This window comes from Corvus moneduloides, chromosome 18 (genome assembly GCF_009650955.1).
Source record: "Corvus moneduloides isolate bCorMon1 chromosome 18, bCorMon1.pri, whole genome shotgun sequence".
Classification (NCBI taxonomy): Eukaryota; Metazoa; Chordata; class Aves; order Passeriformes; family Corvidae; genus Corvus; species Corvus moneduloides.
In genome coordinates, this window is record NC_045493.1 from 8,999,029 (window position 1) to 9,017,475 (window position 18,447).

Below are 18,447 nucleotides of genomic sequence, written 5' to 3' on the forward strand. Positions count from 1 at the left end.
TCTTGGTAAATGGTGATTTTGAAAGAAGATTTTTTCTCACAAAACCACAACACTGTGCAGTAACTGTGGGGTGATGCTGCATCACACAGGGGCTGGTGGGCAGGACTTTCCCCAGTGATGCTCACGGGCAACAGTAACACACAGAGTTCAGCAAGTTTTGGGAAATGTTGGGTGCAATTACAGTATTTGGCTCATGAAAGTTTGCAGCTGTGTTGCTGAAATTTCTGCAAGAATGGAAGGACTGGACTGGTAAATTCAGCACCTCTCCCCAGCCCCAGATGCAGGGCTTAGCTTTTCCTCCTAGAGCATTCCAATCCAGACAGAGCAGGGGCCCGTCCTTCACAGGACCAACACTCTCAGCATCCTCACTGTCCCTTTTGCCATGTTCAGTGACTTTCTGCAAAGCTACGTGGGCAAGAGAATTCTAAGCCATGAGCCTGCTCTGTTCAAAAAACAAAACTGCAGTGAGTACAAACACATGATGATATCACACTTCAAGTCCCTTTCTTGTTCAGCAACAAGCCTGCCGACTCGGACAGTATGATCCCGCAAGTACTGAAATATGGATGGAATTTAAGCATCCAACTGGCTGGGGAGGGGTCTGCAATCAACTTGTGACAGTTCCTAACCACTGCAGGAGGAGAGGACAGGTCATATGGACAGAGAAACCAGCAATTACAGCTCCCACCCAGCAATTGGCTTCAACTTTTCCCAAATTCACAGGTTTCATGTGGATTCAGGCAAGGTAGCTTTTCTGTCCCAAGCTTCACCTGCTGTGATAAGGGGGCAACAGCCCTTTTTTGCCCCAAAAGTCGAGGCTGGTAGGACCACACGCATTATAAAGACCTAACTCAGATGCCACATGAACTGGAATGAAGGACTGAAAACAGGCCACTAACAATTTCAAATCAATTTTATTGTCTTAAATTGGTGTTGTACAATTTAAAGCCAAAAAAAAAGTCACACAAAACACAAATAAAAAATGTTGACAAAGTATCAAGCATTACCTTATAAAGAACATCATCATACGCTCTCACAAACCTGAAGGTACGTGTAATTAGACTGAGGTTTCTTGAAATCTATTAAAGACGCCAGACACAAACGCTGCAACAGCAACAAAGCCATGACAATAGCAGGTGGACTACACTAGCAACTTCAGCAATGGTTGGGGGTTGGTTTTTGGGGTGTTTTCTTTCTTTTTTTTTTTCCTTTTTTTTGCATACCTTATTGTCTACAAAGCAATAAATATTTTTCACCAAAAAAGTTGGTTTCACGCTACATGCAGTTAGATAAAAAAGAAAGTCACCAAAGTGATGGCAAAATAAATCACCTGTCAGATTTTTCTTTGTTTTTCTTTTTTTTTTTAATTCCCCTATTTTTGGGGTTATTTTGTGTGGGTTTTTTGTTGGTTTTTTGATGGTTTTTTAGTTTTTCTTTTTTTTTTAATTCAAGCACAGTGGCTAAGTTTCAAGTATTGAGAGAAAAAACATATATATACACGTTTGTGTTTGTGTGTGTATCTCTACCCATGCACACACATACACACACACAGCCTTGCATGTATATACACAAACACATACATATATACTGCTTGTAGGTCTGTAAACCACAATTTTTTTTTTTTTTGGAGCAATATATACTTGTATACATTGAATGTGGACGATTTTGATACATTCAAGTAATTAAGTACAGCTGGAAGGTTAGTGCTGAGCTTGCCACACACACGGCTCACTAGGGCAGAGACGTGGATCCCGGGCTGGGCCTCTCCTGGCCAGGAGCCCCTGGGGGCTGTGCCGGGAGGCTCTGGGGTGCAGGGGTTGGTATTGCAGAGTCAGTCCTGGCTTGGTGCTTCCGTGCTGCCTCCCAGTGCTCCCGCCTGCAGCGTAGCCCTTTGCACAGCTGGCCAAAGCCTTTCAGAAGCAGTCTGGGTCTCCTCAGCGTTTCTGTCCACAACAGGCTGCGGGGGGTTGGTTGTTTCTGTCTTCTTTATTTTTCCTTTTTTTTTCCCAGGCACAAGCACATGCGGCCACAGAAGCAGCAGACTGTGAGCCAAATACTGAAGCATTTGTGAAAGCTACACTTAAGCTTCCCTGGTCAGGGCAATTGGAAATATTTTTGTATTTCTTTATTGGCATTTCTGCTCTGTGAACAGAAACACCTATGTTGCCAAACGCGGTGGCAGCTCCAAAGCCCATGAAGTTGCTCCTGAAACCCTTGTAAAATATCACACTGAACGTGCCAATCTTGAGAGGAAAAAAAAAGCAATGAGGACTTAACCACCATGTGCAAAATAGTTTTAGATCCCCAAAAACTAAGCCTGAGGTTTCGAGTTGCTTTCAAAGATGCTTTTCTGCCCAGCGCTACCACAATACTGCCACAACTCTGGAACGTCACACTCATGCTCTCACAGACAGATGGAAGGCAGGCAGCTCCCCTCTCACACACATGCTCACAGCACCCGAAGCCTCACCCAGAACTCCAGCCACTCACACCCGCAGTCACATTTGGCTACAGAGTCTCCTTGAAAGAAATGCTGAACATAAAACTGAACGCGACGAGATATCTTTATAAAAAAAAACCCCCAACAAACAAAAACAAAGCAGCAAATAAAACTTCTTATAAAATGCATCTCCAAGTGTGTGGGATCCTAACGCCTGTTCTTCAGCTCTTAAAAAGCACGGAGCTTTGTAATGACTGTCCTTAAAAGAACATTTAAATAAAAAACAAATCTTGGTACTGCCAGACTGCAAGTCAGCTTTGCCTGGTGTGGAGGAGGAACAGCACAGACTCTGCAGTGCTCTTTGCCTCACACTCACGAGATACAGTACAGTTAAATACGTACAGTTACACACAAACCATATCAATATCAATATATATTCACTCTTAGGAATACATATTAATATACGCACACACGTAGTGCAATAAAACAACCAGGAAGCAAGGAAAGGAATAAAAAGAACAGCATTCCTAACAGTCGTGATGTTCCTGGGTTGTTGTGTGATGCAAAGTCAACTTCTCAAAGTTCCCATAGTGTGTAAAGTGCTCCTTTGATTCACAAAGCTAGTGTTTTCAGTTTGGGGGGCTCCAGGAAAGGGGTTATTGAGCCAACAGCTGAAAGCAGGACAGCGCTAATGCTTCCTCCAGGTAGGTACGTGCTGACAGGCCGAGCCCAACAGCCAGGAGTCTTTCACATTGATCCCACTGAGCCTGGGGACCAAGGGAGGAACAGATTCATTTTGGCTTCTTATGAACACAGGAGTGTGACACTTTCTGTTGTCCTCCTGTTTGCCTGCACAGTCCCTTTCCCTGTGTTGTTTGCCCATCCAGGCAGGCAGACAGGGAGCCCTCACAGCAGCCATGGGATTTCCAAGCTTCCCAGCAGCTGCATGTCCTCTGCATCACTCAGCAAGTCTGTAGAGGTGGGAGCTACTTCACAATGCCAACTCCCTCCTCTCCAAGCACTCCAAGGCATAAACACAAGGAGAAAGGACAAAGGAGAGAGTGGAGAGGAGCCTCCAGTTGCCAGGGAGCTTGAAGATGCCTGGCTCTCAGCTGGGAAGGGGAAAGTACACAAACTGGCCTTTATGTCTGACACACTCGGACATCAACTGAAGCCAGCAGTTTCAGCACATCCATTGCCTGCAATGGACACAGCACTGGAATACCCTGTTCTTAAGCAAGAGGGATAGGCAGCAGTCTTATCCTTCAAAGTGCTGGGAAGAAGCAGACTTCTATCCTTCACCCCCTCTGACAACGAGGGAGACCTTTCCACATCAGCTATGTCTTCGCTCAGGCCTTCGGGCAGGGAAGTATTTGTGCTTGCTGCAGTCGCATGTCCCCACAAAGGAATCTGAGTCTGTGGAACAACTTCCCAAAACGTCCAAGTACAGAACAGTGAGCAGTTCATCCTCCAGGTGTCCTACCGCCAGAATCATTTCCCACCACAGCACAGGCTGTCAGGAATAAAACGATCAGCTGGGGCGAGGTGCGTGAAGGACAACGCCACTGAGATCAGGCACAGAACCCCGACAGCAGAGCTGACAGCCTGCGCTCGATGCACAGCTTACCTGAGGAAAAAAAACAGCACAAGCAATCAGCTTCTCTTTTTTTCCTGGCAGTATAAAGATCATGACTGGAGATTGAACAAAGAAGGAAAAACAGGCAGTAGAATTTCAACAAATCTAAGCAGCACTTTGAGAGTCATTACCAGGTACCAATCAGGCCAGTGATGACCTGACCAGGAACACCCTGCTGGGAAGGGACAGGTCAAAAGGTTGAACAGTCAGAGATCTGACAGTGAAAGCTGGGAGGCAGCAGTTCTAACAGAGGTATCATCAGGAAGAATTTATTCACTTCCAGTTATTGGAGCAGCTTTTGCCAGTAGGTAAAATGACTCAGGGCCTCCAGTGTCATATGCCTTGGCTTACACTGGGACATAGCCCACTCAGCATCATCAGTGCCACGTTCTCCTCACCTGAGCCCAAGAATCTTTCAAAGCAAAATGTTTGGTGGAATTCACACCTCTCATAGGAACACTTGCTGTACTTCTAGGTTCATCATTTTACTTTTCAGAAATATGTAATCATTGACCTGAGATCTAAAATGAAACACACCCACTACTGCCTATCAGAGAACAGCTCAATCAGGAAGCTGGAACTTGCAATACCAGGATAACAACTGGGAAAAGCAATCTATTACATGCATCAACTGTATCTCTGGATCAAAAGATGGATCTAGGTTTGGTAAGAAACAGCACAAGAGAAACTACTTAGTATTCCTCATTCAGTTAGCCCTCCAGTACCACACACCACCTCCCCATTTCCCTTTGCTCTCCTTCAGTGAGCCTCCTGTCAGCTGTGAAAGTTGGTGATGATTAACTGACTGCCTGGGAGCCAGAGATCTCTTCCCTCATTACCTATCCAAGAGCTCTGCCTCCACAGACAACTAGAGCCGTCCAGTGCTCTGGATGCTGGCCCGAGGCAGGCAGTGGGTGGCCAGCAGAGGGGACAGGCACATGGTCTGCCAGCTGTGGCCCCCCCTGTGGCCACAGGGACACTGCTGGGACAGCTGTGGTGCAGCAGAGCCCAGGCCAAGCCAAGCTGCCCCTATAGATGATGGTCATTCTCCATCCCCTCTTCCCACCGTCCACTGGGAGAGGCGACAGAGGTGACTGAACCCCAGCCATAAGTGCAGGGAAAGCACGCTCAGAGTAGTCAGTCCTTTCCCCTCCAGATGGAGAGTAGCACCCCTCAGGGGACCGGGAGAGTATGGGAGGGGACAGCTCAGAGTAGCAGAGTCCCTGGGAGAGGAGGCCCAACGACAGCACACAGGTCAGAGCTCAGCTTTCGCTGCTACAGCAAGCACTTGCTGATGAGAAGAGTTTGTGTCTGCTGCCTTCCCAGCCAGGCTCGGGGCTGGGGAGCCAGGCAGGTGAGCAGTCCTGGTTCAGACATGTGCTGGAAGGAGCCCTTGCTGTGCTGACCAGCCATCTCTGCCCTGCAGCCACTGCAGGTTCATGTTCCCAAGTGCTCTGTTCAAAGGGATGGTTCCGGCTGGAAACCAACCCCAGGCCTCGGCTGCTGCCAAACCACTTCCTTCAGAGAGTTCTTTCACACATCAAAAGTTCCAACAAAGTGCTGGCAATTGCTCTGCATGGGAAGCTCTCAAAATGTGGCTCGAAACAGGGACCTGCATTCCTAAGTTTTTCTGTTGGAAAAGCAGGAGGCGAGGCTGTGAGGAGCTGTAACAAGCTGAGAGATCTCTGCTGTGTCCACCAAGATGTAGCCAAAGGAAAAAAATGGTGCTGGGACCTGAAGTTTCTGATCATGCAGCTAAAAATCCCACACATTCTAGGGGAAAAAACCAGGAAGTCACCAAATACTCACATTTACTGATGTTTTCTATGTCCCCCTGTTCAGTGATGATGTTCAAGAGCCCCTCCATGAGCAGCAGAGCCTTGTGGTACCTCTGTGCACAGTCCTCTCTGTGGTGGAACATCTCATCCAGGGCTGCAGACTGCACCTGAGGGCAACAACCCAGTGCCAAGAGCTTATTGCCAGAGCAGATCCAGCTTTCCCAGCACGGCCCCTCAGCTGCGTGGACAGCCCACTTGCCCAGCTTCCAGAGGGGAGCATCATGAGGGAAACCACCTGCTAAGGCCACCAGCAGGAACCATTAATGCCTAACACTGCTCTGTGCTAACCCCAGTCCCAGGCACTGTGAGATTTTTACCATTTGCACAGCGTAGCTGAAGATGAGCTTCTCTGCAGTGATGCTGTTGATCCGATCCATGAGCTTCTGTTTGTCCAAGAAGAATCTCTGCAGCCTCATGTTGAGGCAGTGGCAGGAGGATACACTGGATTTGTAAAGCTCATTCAGCTTCTTCACAACTACAGGAAAAGAAAGAAATGCTTTAGGCACTACTTCCAGCTCTCCCCGTGCCTCCCCATCTCCACGTGCAGGACCCTGAAGGATTAACCTGGAGACAACAGGGTTATGTTAAAACCAAGGGACTGGCAGGAAAGCCCTGCACCAAGAGGGTTTTTTCCCTTTCCTCTGTCACCTTCACCAGTTATAAGCCTGCACATGGCAACTCCTACACACCTCTGGTTCACCTGAGGCCAGGTCTATTTTTGTTTCCCTCAGCTGTCACAAGGCAGGAGCAGTTTGCTCTGTACAGGATGTCTCACACACCACCAGCAGCAGATACAGAGCTTCTGCTGCTTGATGGGTGATGATGTGCTGTGAAGGAGTGCTTGGCTCACACGTGGGAGCTCTTGGAGTGTGGATCAGCAGCACTGACTAAGCAAGGGAATCTCTCCTGGGACTCTGCTGTCCCACTGAGAAAAGACATGGATGCCTGTGAAAGGCCACTCCTTTCCTGGACCACGGCAGCTCGCACAGGAAGGTTACGGAATAGAGAATCAGGAATCAAATATGACTCTGAGCAATTAAATAACAATCCAAAACTGCAAGGGATGCCACGGCTGAGTCTCCCTAGCTAAATGGCATGATCTACGCAGAGTACTGAACACAAACTCCCACCAACATCTGATGAGTACTAACTCCTACATGCACATTTGAAAATCCCCACGCTGCATGAGACAAGACAAGCCAGCCTTGCCCAATTCCCACACACTGAAGGACAAATGACACTACAAATCTAGAAGCTGCAATCTGCTCTGAAAATGAGTGATTTATTTGGGTTATGACAACTTTCCTGTTAGCCTGAACTTGTGGAAGATGTGTAGCTAAATCTGGTGTATTTTGCTCCACACTGCTTGCTACAACGTATGTGTGCTCATCATATTTAACATCCATTTTTTTACACCCCATCCCAAGGCAGCACAAATACTTGCAAAGACAAATCTCACCAGGTGGCTGGTGGGTCAAGTAGTTCAAGTGCTTCAAAAAGCTCCCTCAGTAATATTACAATGGGAGTTTTAAAATTATTTTTTCTGATCACTGACTCACAGCCAGCTCTCACCACAGCCAGCCAGATGCAAATGTAAGGCTGTAACACCAGCAAAGAAGTGACTCTGGCATTACCAGTACTTCACTTCCTGTGTTTGTGTTTCACTTGAAAAATCATCGCTGCCAGGACAAGTCTCTTTTGCCAAGTAAGCACTTCCTAGGACATGCACTGTGTAATTAAGCTGGGCTTACATCAAGTACAAATAAGCACCTGAGACAGAGATATACAAGGAATCAGATAAGATACATCCCCCCCTCACAATTAGTGAAGAGTCTCACAGGAGCACGACAATAGCTCTGAGACATAAAGTCAAGGTGAAGAGGGGAACGTTCTCAGTGTGAATAAAGATCTGGCTGCACAAGGGGACAATCACAAATGAGCTCCCACCACCCCAGTGGGGTTCACACTCACTCCATACCCTCTGTGACACTTTTAATACTTCCATTCCAGGTGAGTCCTTTGCCCCCTGAGTGCAGCAGCCTCTTACCTTGCTTGACGGTGGAGGAGAGGCACAGCTTGCCAGCTTTGATCTGCTCTATGGCCATCTGCAGCCCCGAGGACAGCAGCTCCGCCACTTTCAGGTACAACACGAGCTGCTCTGCATAGCTGCAAAGAAAGCAGTGCAGTGCAGACAGATCAGTGTGACAGCAGCTCCGTGTCCCCAAGGACTGCGGGTACATAAGGACGTGTGGGGTGGGAGGGAGCGACAGAAGCCCTGGGAGCTGGGCAGCTCTGCCCGTCCTTACCTCCACTCCCGGCTCAGGAGGCTGATCTGGTCGGCCACCACGCTCTCCTGGAGCTGGTACTCAGATGTCACTGAGCTGCTCATGTCACTGGAGCTGCCCTTCAGAGCAGCGATTTCCATCACGTAGTGCACGAAGGCCAGCGTGAAGCGCAGGCTGCGCAGGATGTCCGTGTGCTCTTGCTGTTGAAGGGATGCCAAGGGGGGGTTACAGGGAAAGCTGCTCACCTGAGCTGTGCCAGCAACCCACCCCCAGCTCACAGAAACAACACCTCACCCCCAGACCCTGCTACACCTCTGCATTGGGCCAAACTCAGCCTGGAGCCTGCACTGGTTCCTCTTTCACAGTAACAGCAGCCAGCTACAGCCCCAGGCCAGAAATTTCTAGACAGCTCCCTGGAGAACCTGGTGAGACTTACTCTAAAATTACAAGCTCCCTTCCCAAGAAGGATCCCAGCTCTGTGGGATTCTTTCAGAAATCAGCAGGAAGGAGGAGAGACCATCTGCACCACAGGCACAGCTCTTGTTCCCACTACAGCAATGCCAGTGTGGATTTCATGAGAGCGACAACCTCCTACACCATAGAAAACTGCCAACAAAGTGTCTCCCACCCTACATCCCAGTCTTCATCCCCCCCCCAGTTCAGTGCAGTGAGCCCTGAGTGGGGTTCTCTGAGAAGAGAGCTAGGACAACCTTTTCTCTGCAACTCCTGTCCAGCTGGTGAGGGAAGTGCTCACACCAAGTGCTGCAGTCATTTCAGAGTAGTTTTTCCCCTTCTATTACAGATCAAAGGGGATTATCCCATTTCTGGGAAGCTGAATTGCTTAAGTCACTGCAACCAGTTCTGGGAAGTTAGTATTTGTGGAAAAACTGAATGCTTGTGGGTCTGCAAAGTGAATTGCTGCCTGAATCAGATGCTAACTCCATTGTTTGTACTCTGTTGAGAAGTGGGTAACCTGCTTGGTCTTCAAAGATTCACAGGCTCAGTTCTCTGAAAGGGGGCTGGTAAGGATGTTTTCTACATGAATTTAACAGAACCCCCATGCTCAAGATCTGAGAGCTTCTTTCTTTCTTTTACTGGCTCAGGCACTTGGCTGCTCAGGCAGCTTTGACTATCTGGAATATGAATCTCTCCTCCCACTACCTAGCTACCTGGACAGTCCAGTACGGTGAGGAAGTGTTATCTCCATCCTCCTCAATTTTCTTTAAAAGCAGAGGAGGAACTTGGAGATTAAGTAATTACCAAGTCATACAAGAAGTTTGTGGCAGAGCAGGAAACTGCTGAGATCTTGCAGGTCTCAGCCTCCTATCTCTAACCAACAGGCAATCCTTCCTCTGCCTACAGGCAGCTTCTGTTAACTGTGCTGGCATTTATGGCCTCATTTGCCATCACAAATCTTCCACAGCCATCTCTGTATTTAGAGCACTGCAAAAGAAACTAAACCCCAGCCTCCAGTGTGCCTCGTCTGCACCTAAAGAAACTTTTACAAAAGATGGAAGAACCACCCATCTGAACACAACAGCGCTGCTCAAGATAAACAAGGGCACTTAAACAGTACGACTTCAGTGCCCTGAAAGATGAGCAGAAATCAGAAAACCTGCCAGGTTTGCATTCTGGCCAACTCCACAGAGCACAAACAGGTCTTGAAATCTGCTGTAAAGGTTTTGTGACATGCAAATGGATTCCTGTGCTCAACAGAAACGATGGACTGAAGCCAAATGACTCATTACAGACAGAGAAGCTGAGTGCTATTCCAAGATCAACTGATACTTCCTTAGGACACTCCTCTGCAGACCAGTGTCTGAAGTGGTGGCACCTGGCGGGGCCCCAAACTTCTGTCACCTCACACAGGTAGGATGCTCAGTTAAACCGACTGCTATTGTGATCACGTCATTGCTGGAAGCCCTTGCCCTGTGGCTTTACAGGTAATGAAGCCAATAAATGCAATCCAATGCAGAACTGACAGAAAAAATGAGCTCAACAAAATCTGAAGTAGAAGAGCAAACCCACATCCTTAAAACGAAGTATGCATATCTCTGTTGGTATCTTGGGCTTTTCAGCAGCACCAGCAAGTATCAGACACAAAGAGTCTTCTCCAGTCCCAGACAGCCCAAAGAAGTATCACAATCAGAGCCAAAAGCGTGACTGGATCTGCCTCCCACCTCCACTGCAAATGGGCAGCCTGACCTACATTTCAAATATATCTAGCTATAACAGCATTTGCTCTGCTTCAGCCTGCAGAGAAGGGGAGCCTGGCAGCCTTTCAGTTTCACAATCTGGTTCAGCTGTTCTGGTGCAGAACACGGCGTCCCCCCACCCCCAGTAGGAACAGAAGTGTCAGGTTTACTTTGTTTTCAGGTCCTTTCAGCAGAGACCATATCACTGCCGACTCCCCAAGTGCACCAGGCAGGCACCTGACACACTGAGCTACTTATGCTCTCAGGTCAGCCAGTACTAAAGCTGAGCCTTTAAAAAGGGAGAGGCCCAAAGCAGGCAGGTTTGCTTCAGAAGCCCTTAATACAGAATGCATTGGATAACTGATCTTCCAACCTGCAATGTCAGCTTTGGAAATGGGGAATTTTAACCTCAGTCACGGGCTGTGCTGTCTCATGGACTAAAGGGCTTGCTGCTAAATATGCCCTGGGCTTTCTGAGCACTGCATTGGCCTTGCTCTGTTGGAAACAGTTTACTCCACCTTCGGAAGCAACTCTGTTGACTACAAGCATGGAGCTGTCTGGATTTGCTTTACTTTTATTCCCCTGTGCTTTTCCCCTGGGATATACCCACCTCCATGAGTGTCTCTTCAGGCAGCTCTGGTGCCTCAAATGTAACAGCACCTTCCAGGTTGGCAGTGATGGGATCAGCAAAAGTGTACCGGAGACTCGAGGGGCCCTCCAGAGCCTCCGCAGCAGCTCCCACTGCCAAGTGCCTCCCGCTGAAGGAGCCTCCAGAACTGAGAGAGCTGGAAGACCCCACTGTGAAGAAAAACAGACAAAGGAATTAACTGGAGGTATTAAAGGCAGGACAGGTAGACATTCCTCACACAGGAGAGAGGACAATTCTGTAGGATTCAGGATCCTGGGTCGGACAGAAGCCAGCAAGAGGTACTTTGGAGGAAGATGCAAGGACTCTGGATGCAGAATAATCATTCCCCACCATAAACTCCTTAGCTGGTCAGGCAAACCAGCTTACAAGCTCAGGCAGATTTAAAGCACCTTCCAGAATGATGATAATTTATGGAGACAATTCAGAAGAAATTATTTTCCCTTTTTTTTGGCTAAACCCTTTCTGAATCCTGCCACAACATCTTGGGCTGATCTTCATCATACACTGTCATAGCCAACTCCCCCACCAAGGAACAGCACAGTTTGAACCCTGGCTCCCTGCCTGTTTGCTGTCACTGTCACTGAATGAGCACTCTGATAAGTGATGGTTCTAGAACATCCTGCATGCAAGCCAGGAGAGCTTTCCATTACATCCTTGCTCTTCTGCTTTCCCCTCTTTATAAATAAGAGGCTGGGCAGAGAATGAGTGACCAGCTGAGTCAAGACCCTAATCCCAGGATTCTGGAGACCCTGTAGGTGTGGTGTCCATCAGACAATTCCCTCACCATCAGTTTTTCCCCTTCTTGACCACTGAATCTGCCCTAGGAGCACAAAGGAGTTTTTGTTTCAGAGTATTCACAGGACATTCACCACTTCCAGAGGGCTTCCTACCCCTGGCACACTGCCACAGAGGGAAACACTCTGTCTGTGGGGGATGACAATACCAGCTCCAACACTCTGCTAATTCTACCCAGGTGGTGTTTTCCACTGTCACTGGTCCTTTGGAGAAAGATGTTTCTCTTCTAACCACAAGTTTAATTTACTGCCCTACCCTGCTTTCAAAAGGTTCAGCAATATAATAATGCACAACTGATCTGTAGACAGGCACAGCCTCCTTTCCTCCCAAAGCTTTCTCCATGTTGGCAGCAATGCTTCAAAGCTAAGTGGATCATCAAAGACAGGCAGAGTATTTCCAGTTCTCTCAGAGACAGGAAAGAGGAGAGGACCTAACAACATTTCATTCTGGATGCCCTGTAATTCCAAGAGACTGTTTGCAGAAACTGTTATGATGACTCACAGAAAGGCTCTGCCTTTAGAACTGTCCTTACTCATGGCTTGTCCAAGCAGTTGGGGGTGAAAAGCTTCAGCTTGCAAATCTCCCCTTTCCACCATTAACTTTATGCATTAATTATAACATGAGGAGTTCCTCACAGGCCTAATAAACAAAGCTTGTCCTACAGCACTGCTTTGGTCACATTGATCTAACGCTGTGTGTCTGTTGTAGGTTCACTTTCAACAGCCTCCTATTCCAGGCCTCCCATCTGACATCCTGACTGTTGGGCAGATCCTTGAGCACCCAAGTATCAGCTTGCTAAAATCTGGTGCCTGGATATGCTTCCAGATTGCCATTATTCCTGCAAAAGCAATACAGGAAGCCTGAATCCTCTGTCCATCACATTGCAGGAGAAGCTGGAGGCTGTAGCCAGGACAGTAACCCCACGGCGCGACAGGCCCCTCACACGCTTTTTAAGAGTCTTAAAGCTCCCCTTCCAAATAAATGAGACAAAGAAAGAACTGTGGTTCCAACCTGCCAGACAATCAAAGACATGAGTGGTTTTAGTTAGGATGGAAATGCAAGTTATACACAGGAACTGAGCCCACATGTCCCCCCATCCCAGTCAAGCATCTTATTCATGGTCACATCCAAACTTTCCCTGCAGTAATTGAGAACAATAGAGTCAAGTGCATTGAGATGAGGAACAGCCAAGACAAAAAACCAAACAAGCCAAATATGCAAATCAAAATGTGTCCAAATATTTTCTTAAACTGAACATAGACTCCAACTCCCAGCCACTGTATCCCAAAAGGGCCAATTACCACAGCCTCAACTGCTGGCTGACGAGGCCAGAGCACTGGTGGGTGTCTTACAAGGAGTATCTGTCAAGCAGGAGTGCATTTCCCCATCTCCTACCTAAGCAGCTCAGAGCATAGGTAACACCACTAATAGTTTTGCACACAGAGCCATCCTGGCCCTTTCCCAGCAGTCCTTGTGCACTGAAATTGTTGGGCATGGATAGTCACACTCATCTTTTATAGCTCATCCAAAATCCATGGGGAGAACAATCAGAACACAACACAATCTTTACATTTGTTGACGTCTCAGCAACAGTGGTTCTGTGAACAGCTGCAGCACTATTCCTGAAGCAGACAGCAATAAAGTAGAAGTTTGTCTGTCTCTTACAGAACTGGGAAACCACTCTCTGGCACTAATGCCAGTGCAAACAGCTAGCAGCAATAACTGGGGTTGGCAGGAGCCAGCACAAGAACCTCAAAGGTGCTGAGACCAGCTGAGCTCTACAGATTGCTCTGAGCAGCCTTCTGCCATCACCAGTGCCCAGAAGCAAGGAACACAACACATCTCTCTGCCCCCAGGCATTCCCACTGGAACAGGCAGGTATCGGCCCTTTACCTGAAAACATCCTGGTCCTCGTGGTCTGTGGGGGAGTTGTTCCACTGGGAGGGGATCCGACAGTAAAAATCACTGGGGATGGGCTGGCAGAGCCCCCAGCCCGGGCACCAGAGTGCAGGGTCCCTCCGTAAGCACCTGAGGGAGCTGGGGAGACAGTTGAAAGGTGCAGACCGGCATTACAGGAAGGTTACTCAGAGCACGGGTGCCTTGCCCAGCGGGTGTGTTCCTGCAGACTCTCCTGGGACACAGTGGGTACCAGCACAGGCCAGTGAAGCATCCCCAGCAACACAGGCCACAGCACAGAGCCTGGGCAGCACCAGCCACTGCTGCAGTTGCTCTCCCTCCTCGCTGCCTGACCTGCACGCCCAGAACGCCCACCCCTGCAGAGCCATTCACACTCAAGCCGCCTGGCACCACGTCACCACTTCCACAGGTTATCACACTCAGAACGAGCCAGAAGAGGAAGCCCTGCCTACGAAAATCACACCACTATCCAGCAGTTACACAGCACACACAGCCCACAGAGCAGGGGAAAGCAAACACCACTGCACTCCTCACACACGGCACTCGCTTCCTGTGCCAAGAGCCACCAGCAAAGCAGCCTCCCATCTGCAGGAGGGGGGTATGCAAACCCCAACCCAGAACATCCTGCCAGATCTGCCTGGCCTCCCCACCTACCTGCAATTTCCATTGGCTTCTCATTGTTCAGGCTGTCGCTGCTGCCAGCTTCCGAGATCTGTGCCCCAAAAGCTGCCTTCAGAAGCAGGTCAGTGAGCCTGCCTGTGCTCAGAGATCTAAAAAGAGTACATACAACATCATGCTGAAAGTCAATAGGTGCAAGGTGTCAGCTAACTTCATTTCTTTGTGCCATTCCTGGTCCACAGCCACTTAACACAGTAAACAGTCTGGAGCTGAAAAAACCACTCTTTCAACAGAGCATCTGGAGCACCTCCAGCTACTTGTAGAAAGCACAAAACTATCACGACTAACTGCAGTAATGCAAGTCCTCACTACATTAATACAACACAATTTGTTTTCGTTGAAAGGTATGAAAATTAGTATCAGAAGACTCCTCCAGAACACTGGGGAAAGCTGCAGTGCGCAGAGAGGCACGTAAGAAAAACTTAGCAGCAGCTGTGACTTTCTATCCTGCAGTGCTCATGACAGCCAGCATGTGGCCTTCCAACAGATCTCTCTTCTGAAGACCTGTGCCCACTGTTTGATGTAGGAGGAACACCCAGAACAGCCTCTCCTCCATGACAGACCCCACGGAGAGGAAGCCAAGCATCTGAGTGACTGCTTGTCTGGCAACAAAATCCTGCATCCCCACTTGATGAAACTCTGCACACTAAACATGGTGTGAAGCTGCAGATAATATTTCATTTTTAAAAATACAGGCCATGGCCTGCCCCTCTAGAGGAAGACTTTTAAAATCTGCACCATAGCTGTTTGCAATCCAAAGGCTAGCAGATAACTACACAATGTTTACAGATGCCTCACAACTTCAGCATTAGCTGGGGTTTGAAATTTTCCCCATCTGTCCTGTATTGAGGAGTGAAGCATCACTGTATGAAGCAGACGCCAGCTCACCTGCCCTTGATCTCTTCCACAGGCCTCAATCCCAACCCAGTTTGCTGGCAGTGGAAATGACCCATCTCCTTCAGATCTGGCAAGGTCTTGTTCCGTGTTGGAGTCATCATGACCCCCTGATGGGCCAAGAGGGTGAGGAGATTCTGGGAACTTGGGGTTTTGGGGAACTCAAATGGGGACACAGCCTAAGAAGAACAGAAAGAACAGAGATCTGTCTTTAAAATTAAGGGGGAAGGTTCCTCTTGGTCCCTATTTGTTTATCAAAATTAAACTACTTAACAACCTACCTGAAATAAAGGTAGAAATCACCCTGAACAGTTATTTGTCCCTAATCCCAGAAAGGCTAAAAGGAAAGGACAACAAACTGCTGAGACTTTTGCAAGCAGAGCAAATGCTGTCCCAGTGCCTGCTCTCCATGAGGCACAGGGCTGTCACTGGCTCTGCTGGGGATTCCTGCTGGACACATGCCTGTGTCACAGCTGGGGCACCGTGTCCCCACCGGCCATCGGGGCAGCTCCTTCCCCTGCCTGCTCCCAAGCCCAGGCTCTGCTCAGCTGCTGAGCGCTGCTGCCAGGGCAGAGCTGCCCACGGTAAGTAGGACACCACCCCATTTCACACAGATCACTGCTCAGCCTTCACAGGATAGAAGCAAGTGCTGATAAATCCAGGTCAGAGTTATCTGCTCATGCAGCAGCTCATCCCCACATCACCCAGAAGATCACGGTGTGAGAGGCCCAAAAGCAGACTCCTAGGTATACCTTTGTAGGGGAGCCCATTATCGTTGGCAAAGGGCTTCTCTGCATGAACTCGGAGAGCTTTGGTGAGGATCGGAGCTGCCGGCAGTGCTGCAGGCCATGAATCTGCAGAGGCTGGCTGACTGGGGTATGACCAAAGTGAGCAACAAGAGGATCAGAGTGCTGCTTGGTTATCTTCTGCCTGCAGGAATGCAAATCCGACAGGTTGGGAGCACTGTGGAGCCGGGAGCCCATCCCTCGAGAAGACTGTTCGGGCACCGAGGAACCTGGAGGGCACAGAGTGACAAACCACATCACTGTCTGGTTCTAACAGAGAGAGAGACAGCCTGATCCCAGGATCCACAGCTCAAACAGCTGCAGATCAAAACCTTCTATGGCTAAGGATGGCACTGAGCAGAGCCACAGCACTGCCAGGCCTGGTCAGGTTTTGAGTCTGTGGGAGGATGAGATATGAACAACAGGGAAATAAAAGGGCAGCTTCTTTCCTTCATTGCTGCCCTTTCAGGGACACAGACCATGACTGTGAGAGCTCAGCAGCAAGGAAACTACACATCAAAGAGGCCGCTTAGCAGAGAGGGTGCTGGAGATGCTTTTCCTCCATTCCATCCATTGGCGTCAAAGTCCCAAATTTGAGGTTTTGCGGCACAGGGTCTGTCAGCACTGAAGATGCTGGCTGACAGGATTTGAATGGATCAACCCCAACTCTCACCAGCACACAGAGATCCTGGCTGGCCAAGCATCCAGAGAAGCTGCTGGAGCAACCAACCCAACCTAGAATGCCCTGAGACTACAGTTCTGGCTTTATCTACAGGAATAATGAAGGAAGGTAAGGACCAACGCACCGGCAACAGGAACACGGCTTCTCACTTCTGCTCCAAGAGAAGATGGGGTAACAGTCTGGCTGGGCTGCTCTGGGATTGTTCCAACTGTGAGGGAATGCAACAAAAAGAAGTTCATTCAGTATTAAGTTTCCATAGGCAAGAACAGCACTATGCACCACCTGTTTATAGCAAGATGCCAGTTATCTCTTCCATCTTCTCAGCCCTAGCTGTGTCGTGAGAAGATCCTCAACTCCTGTAAAAGGAGGTAATGAAAACTCTGCCTGGTATTAGTTTAGCAAGTTTTAGTCTGACTTTGCAATGGTATTAGTTCAGAGGAATAGAATATGAATATTCTGTATTTAGCCAACAGCAGAGACTAACAAATACAGGATTGGAGACACCAGGGATATAGAACAGCTCATTCTATCCGTCTGTTCTTTTACTGAAAACAGCAAACTGCATCCACTGCACACTGGGTTTTCTCTTGTCCCTTTCCACTTGAATTGCTTCTTAGCATCTAGATCGGGCTACCAGATATTTAGTCAAAACTTTTCAGTCTGGAAGTTCAAGCCCTTTCAAAGCCCTTTCAAAGAATTTTGCTTTGATGATAATTGGCTTACATTTGTTCTAACCCCAACCCAAGCCAGTAAAAAGATACTTTGCACTTACAGAAGCCCTCTTCTGAGGGCAGCAAAATGTTTGATGCAGGCACCAAAGCAAAGCTTGCCTCTCCTGGGGCTAACAGGTATTTTTCTCTCCATTTTACTGAGGCCAAAACACTTGCCAAATAATCTGTGGAGAAGAACCACGGGGGAACACAACAACCTGAACTCTCCCCTACCTGGAAGCTACAGCTGGTCAAACCCCTCTCTTTACAGGAAAGAGGCAAGTGATTTTGTTAGGACAGCAATGTGCCAGCTGACATCTTACCTTGTGGTGATGGCATAAACGGCTTGGCACCACCAAAGGAGAGCTTTTTAGTGCTGGGCACAGATCCATGCTCTCCAGGATAAGGAGGGGAAGCACCAGTTTTGGGAAAACCAAGAGGACTTGTACTGCTGGACCTCCGGACCGCAGCAGACCTTACAGGAAACAAGAGCAGCACACAGGTTACTCAAGAGCCAGTACAAAGAGGAAGGAGAACAGCATCACCCAACACACACAGAGCTACTCCCACAAAAGCACAGCTTCATGACTGTTCATCCTGGATCAAAATCCCACTGTTCTGGGACTCCACCAATACAGAGTAAGGTGATAATCCTTGTTCTCAAGAGTTTCAATTCAAATAAAAAGAACAATCAAGGTTAGCTTAGCTGTAAGCAGCACAGTCATTTTTCAGAGCAACTTTAGATGCTTTCAGGTATCTACATCAATCCTGAACAAGACACAGTTTCCTATCTTGCCATGTCCAAGATGTTTATTGTAGGCAGTGTCTCTAGAATGCCTTGAGAGGGCTTTATTCAAGTATGCCTCCTGTGCTGAGCCACTTGCCCTTCAGTCAGAGCAGTCTTTAGGCAGAAAGCTCTGTGCTCAGTGCTGAGGTGAAGTGT

The 18,447-nt window shown here is 48.4% G+C and overlaps 1 protein-coding gene across 5 annotated transcripts in view; it reads right to left on the reverse strand.

The window, feature by feature from the left end:
• Positions 1 to 895: 895 nt before the first annotated feature.
• The window catches only part of ULK1 (unc-51 like autophagy activating kinase 1), a 78,655-nt gene continuing 61,103 nt past the window's right edge, over positions 896 to 18,447 (reverse strand). For 4 of the 5 annotated variants that reach the window (XM_032127637.1, XM_032127638.1, XM_032127636.1 and 1 more), the window contains exons 18-29: positions 17,828 to 17,979; positions 16,919 to 17,002; positions 16,080 to 16,342; positions 15,322 to 15,506; positions 14,410 to 14,525; positions 13,732 to 13,875; positions 11,005 to 11,192; positions 8,221 to 8,399; positions 7,962 to 8,080; positions 6,232 to 6,389; positions 5,886 to 6,021; positions 896 to 4,067 (exon numbers count right to left, since the gene is read on the reverse strand). In XM_032127637.1, coding sequence (XP_031983528.1) covers positions 4,012 to 4,067; positions 5,886 to 6,021; positions 6,232 to 6,389; positions 7,962 to 8,080; positions 8,221 to 8,399; positions 11,005 to 11,192; positions 13,732 to 13,875; positions 14,410 to 14,525; positions 15,322 to 15,506; positions 16,080 to 16,342; positions 16,919 to 17,002; positions 17,828 to 17,979 — 1,780 coding nt within the window. In that variant the 3' untranslated portion in view covers positions 896 to 4,011. The remainder of the gene's footprint in view (positions 4,068 to 5,885; positions 6,022 to 6,231; positions 6,390 to 7,961; positions 8,081 to 8,220; positions 8,400 to 11,004; positions 11,193 to 13,731; positions 13,876 to 14,409; positions 14,526 to 15,321; positions 15,507 to 16,079; positions 16,343 to 16,918; positions 17,003 to 17,827; positions 17,980 to 18,447) is intronic. The other variant, XM_032127639.1, reaches the window with a different exon arrangement.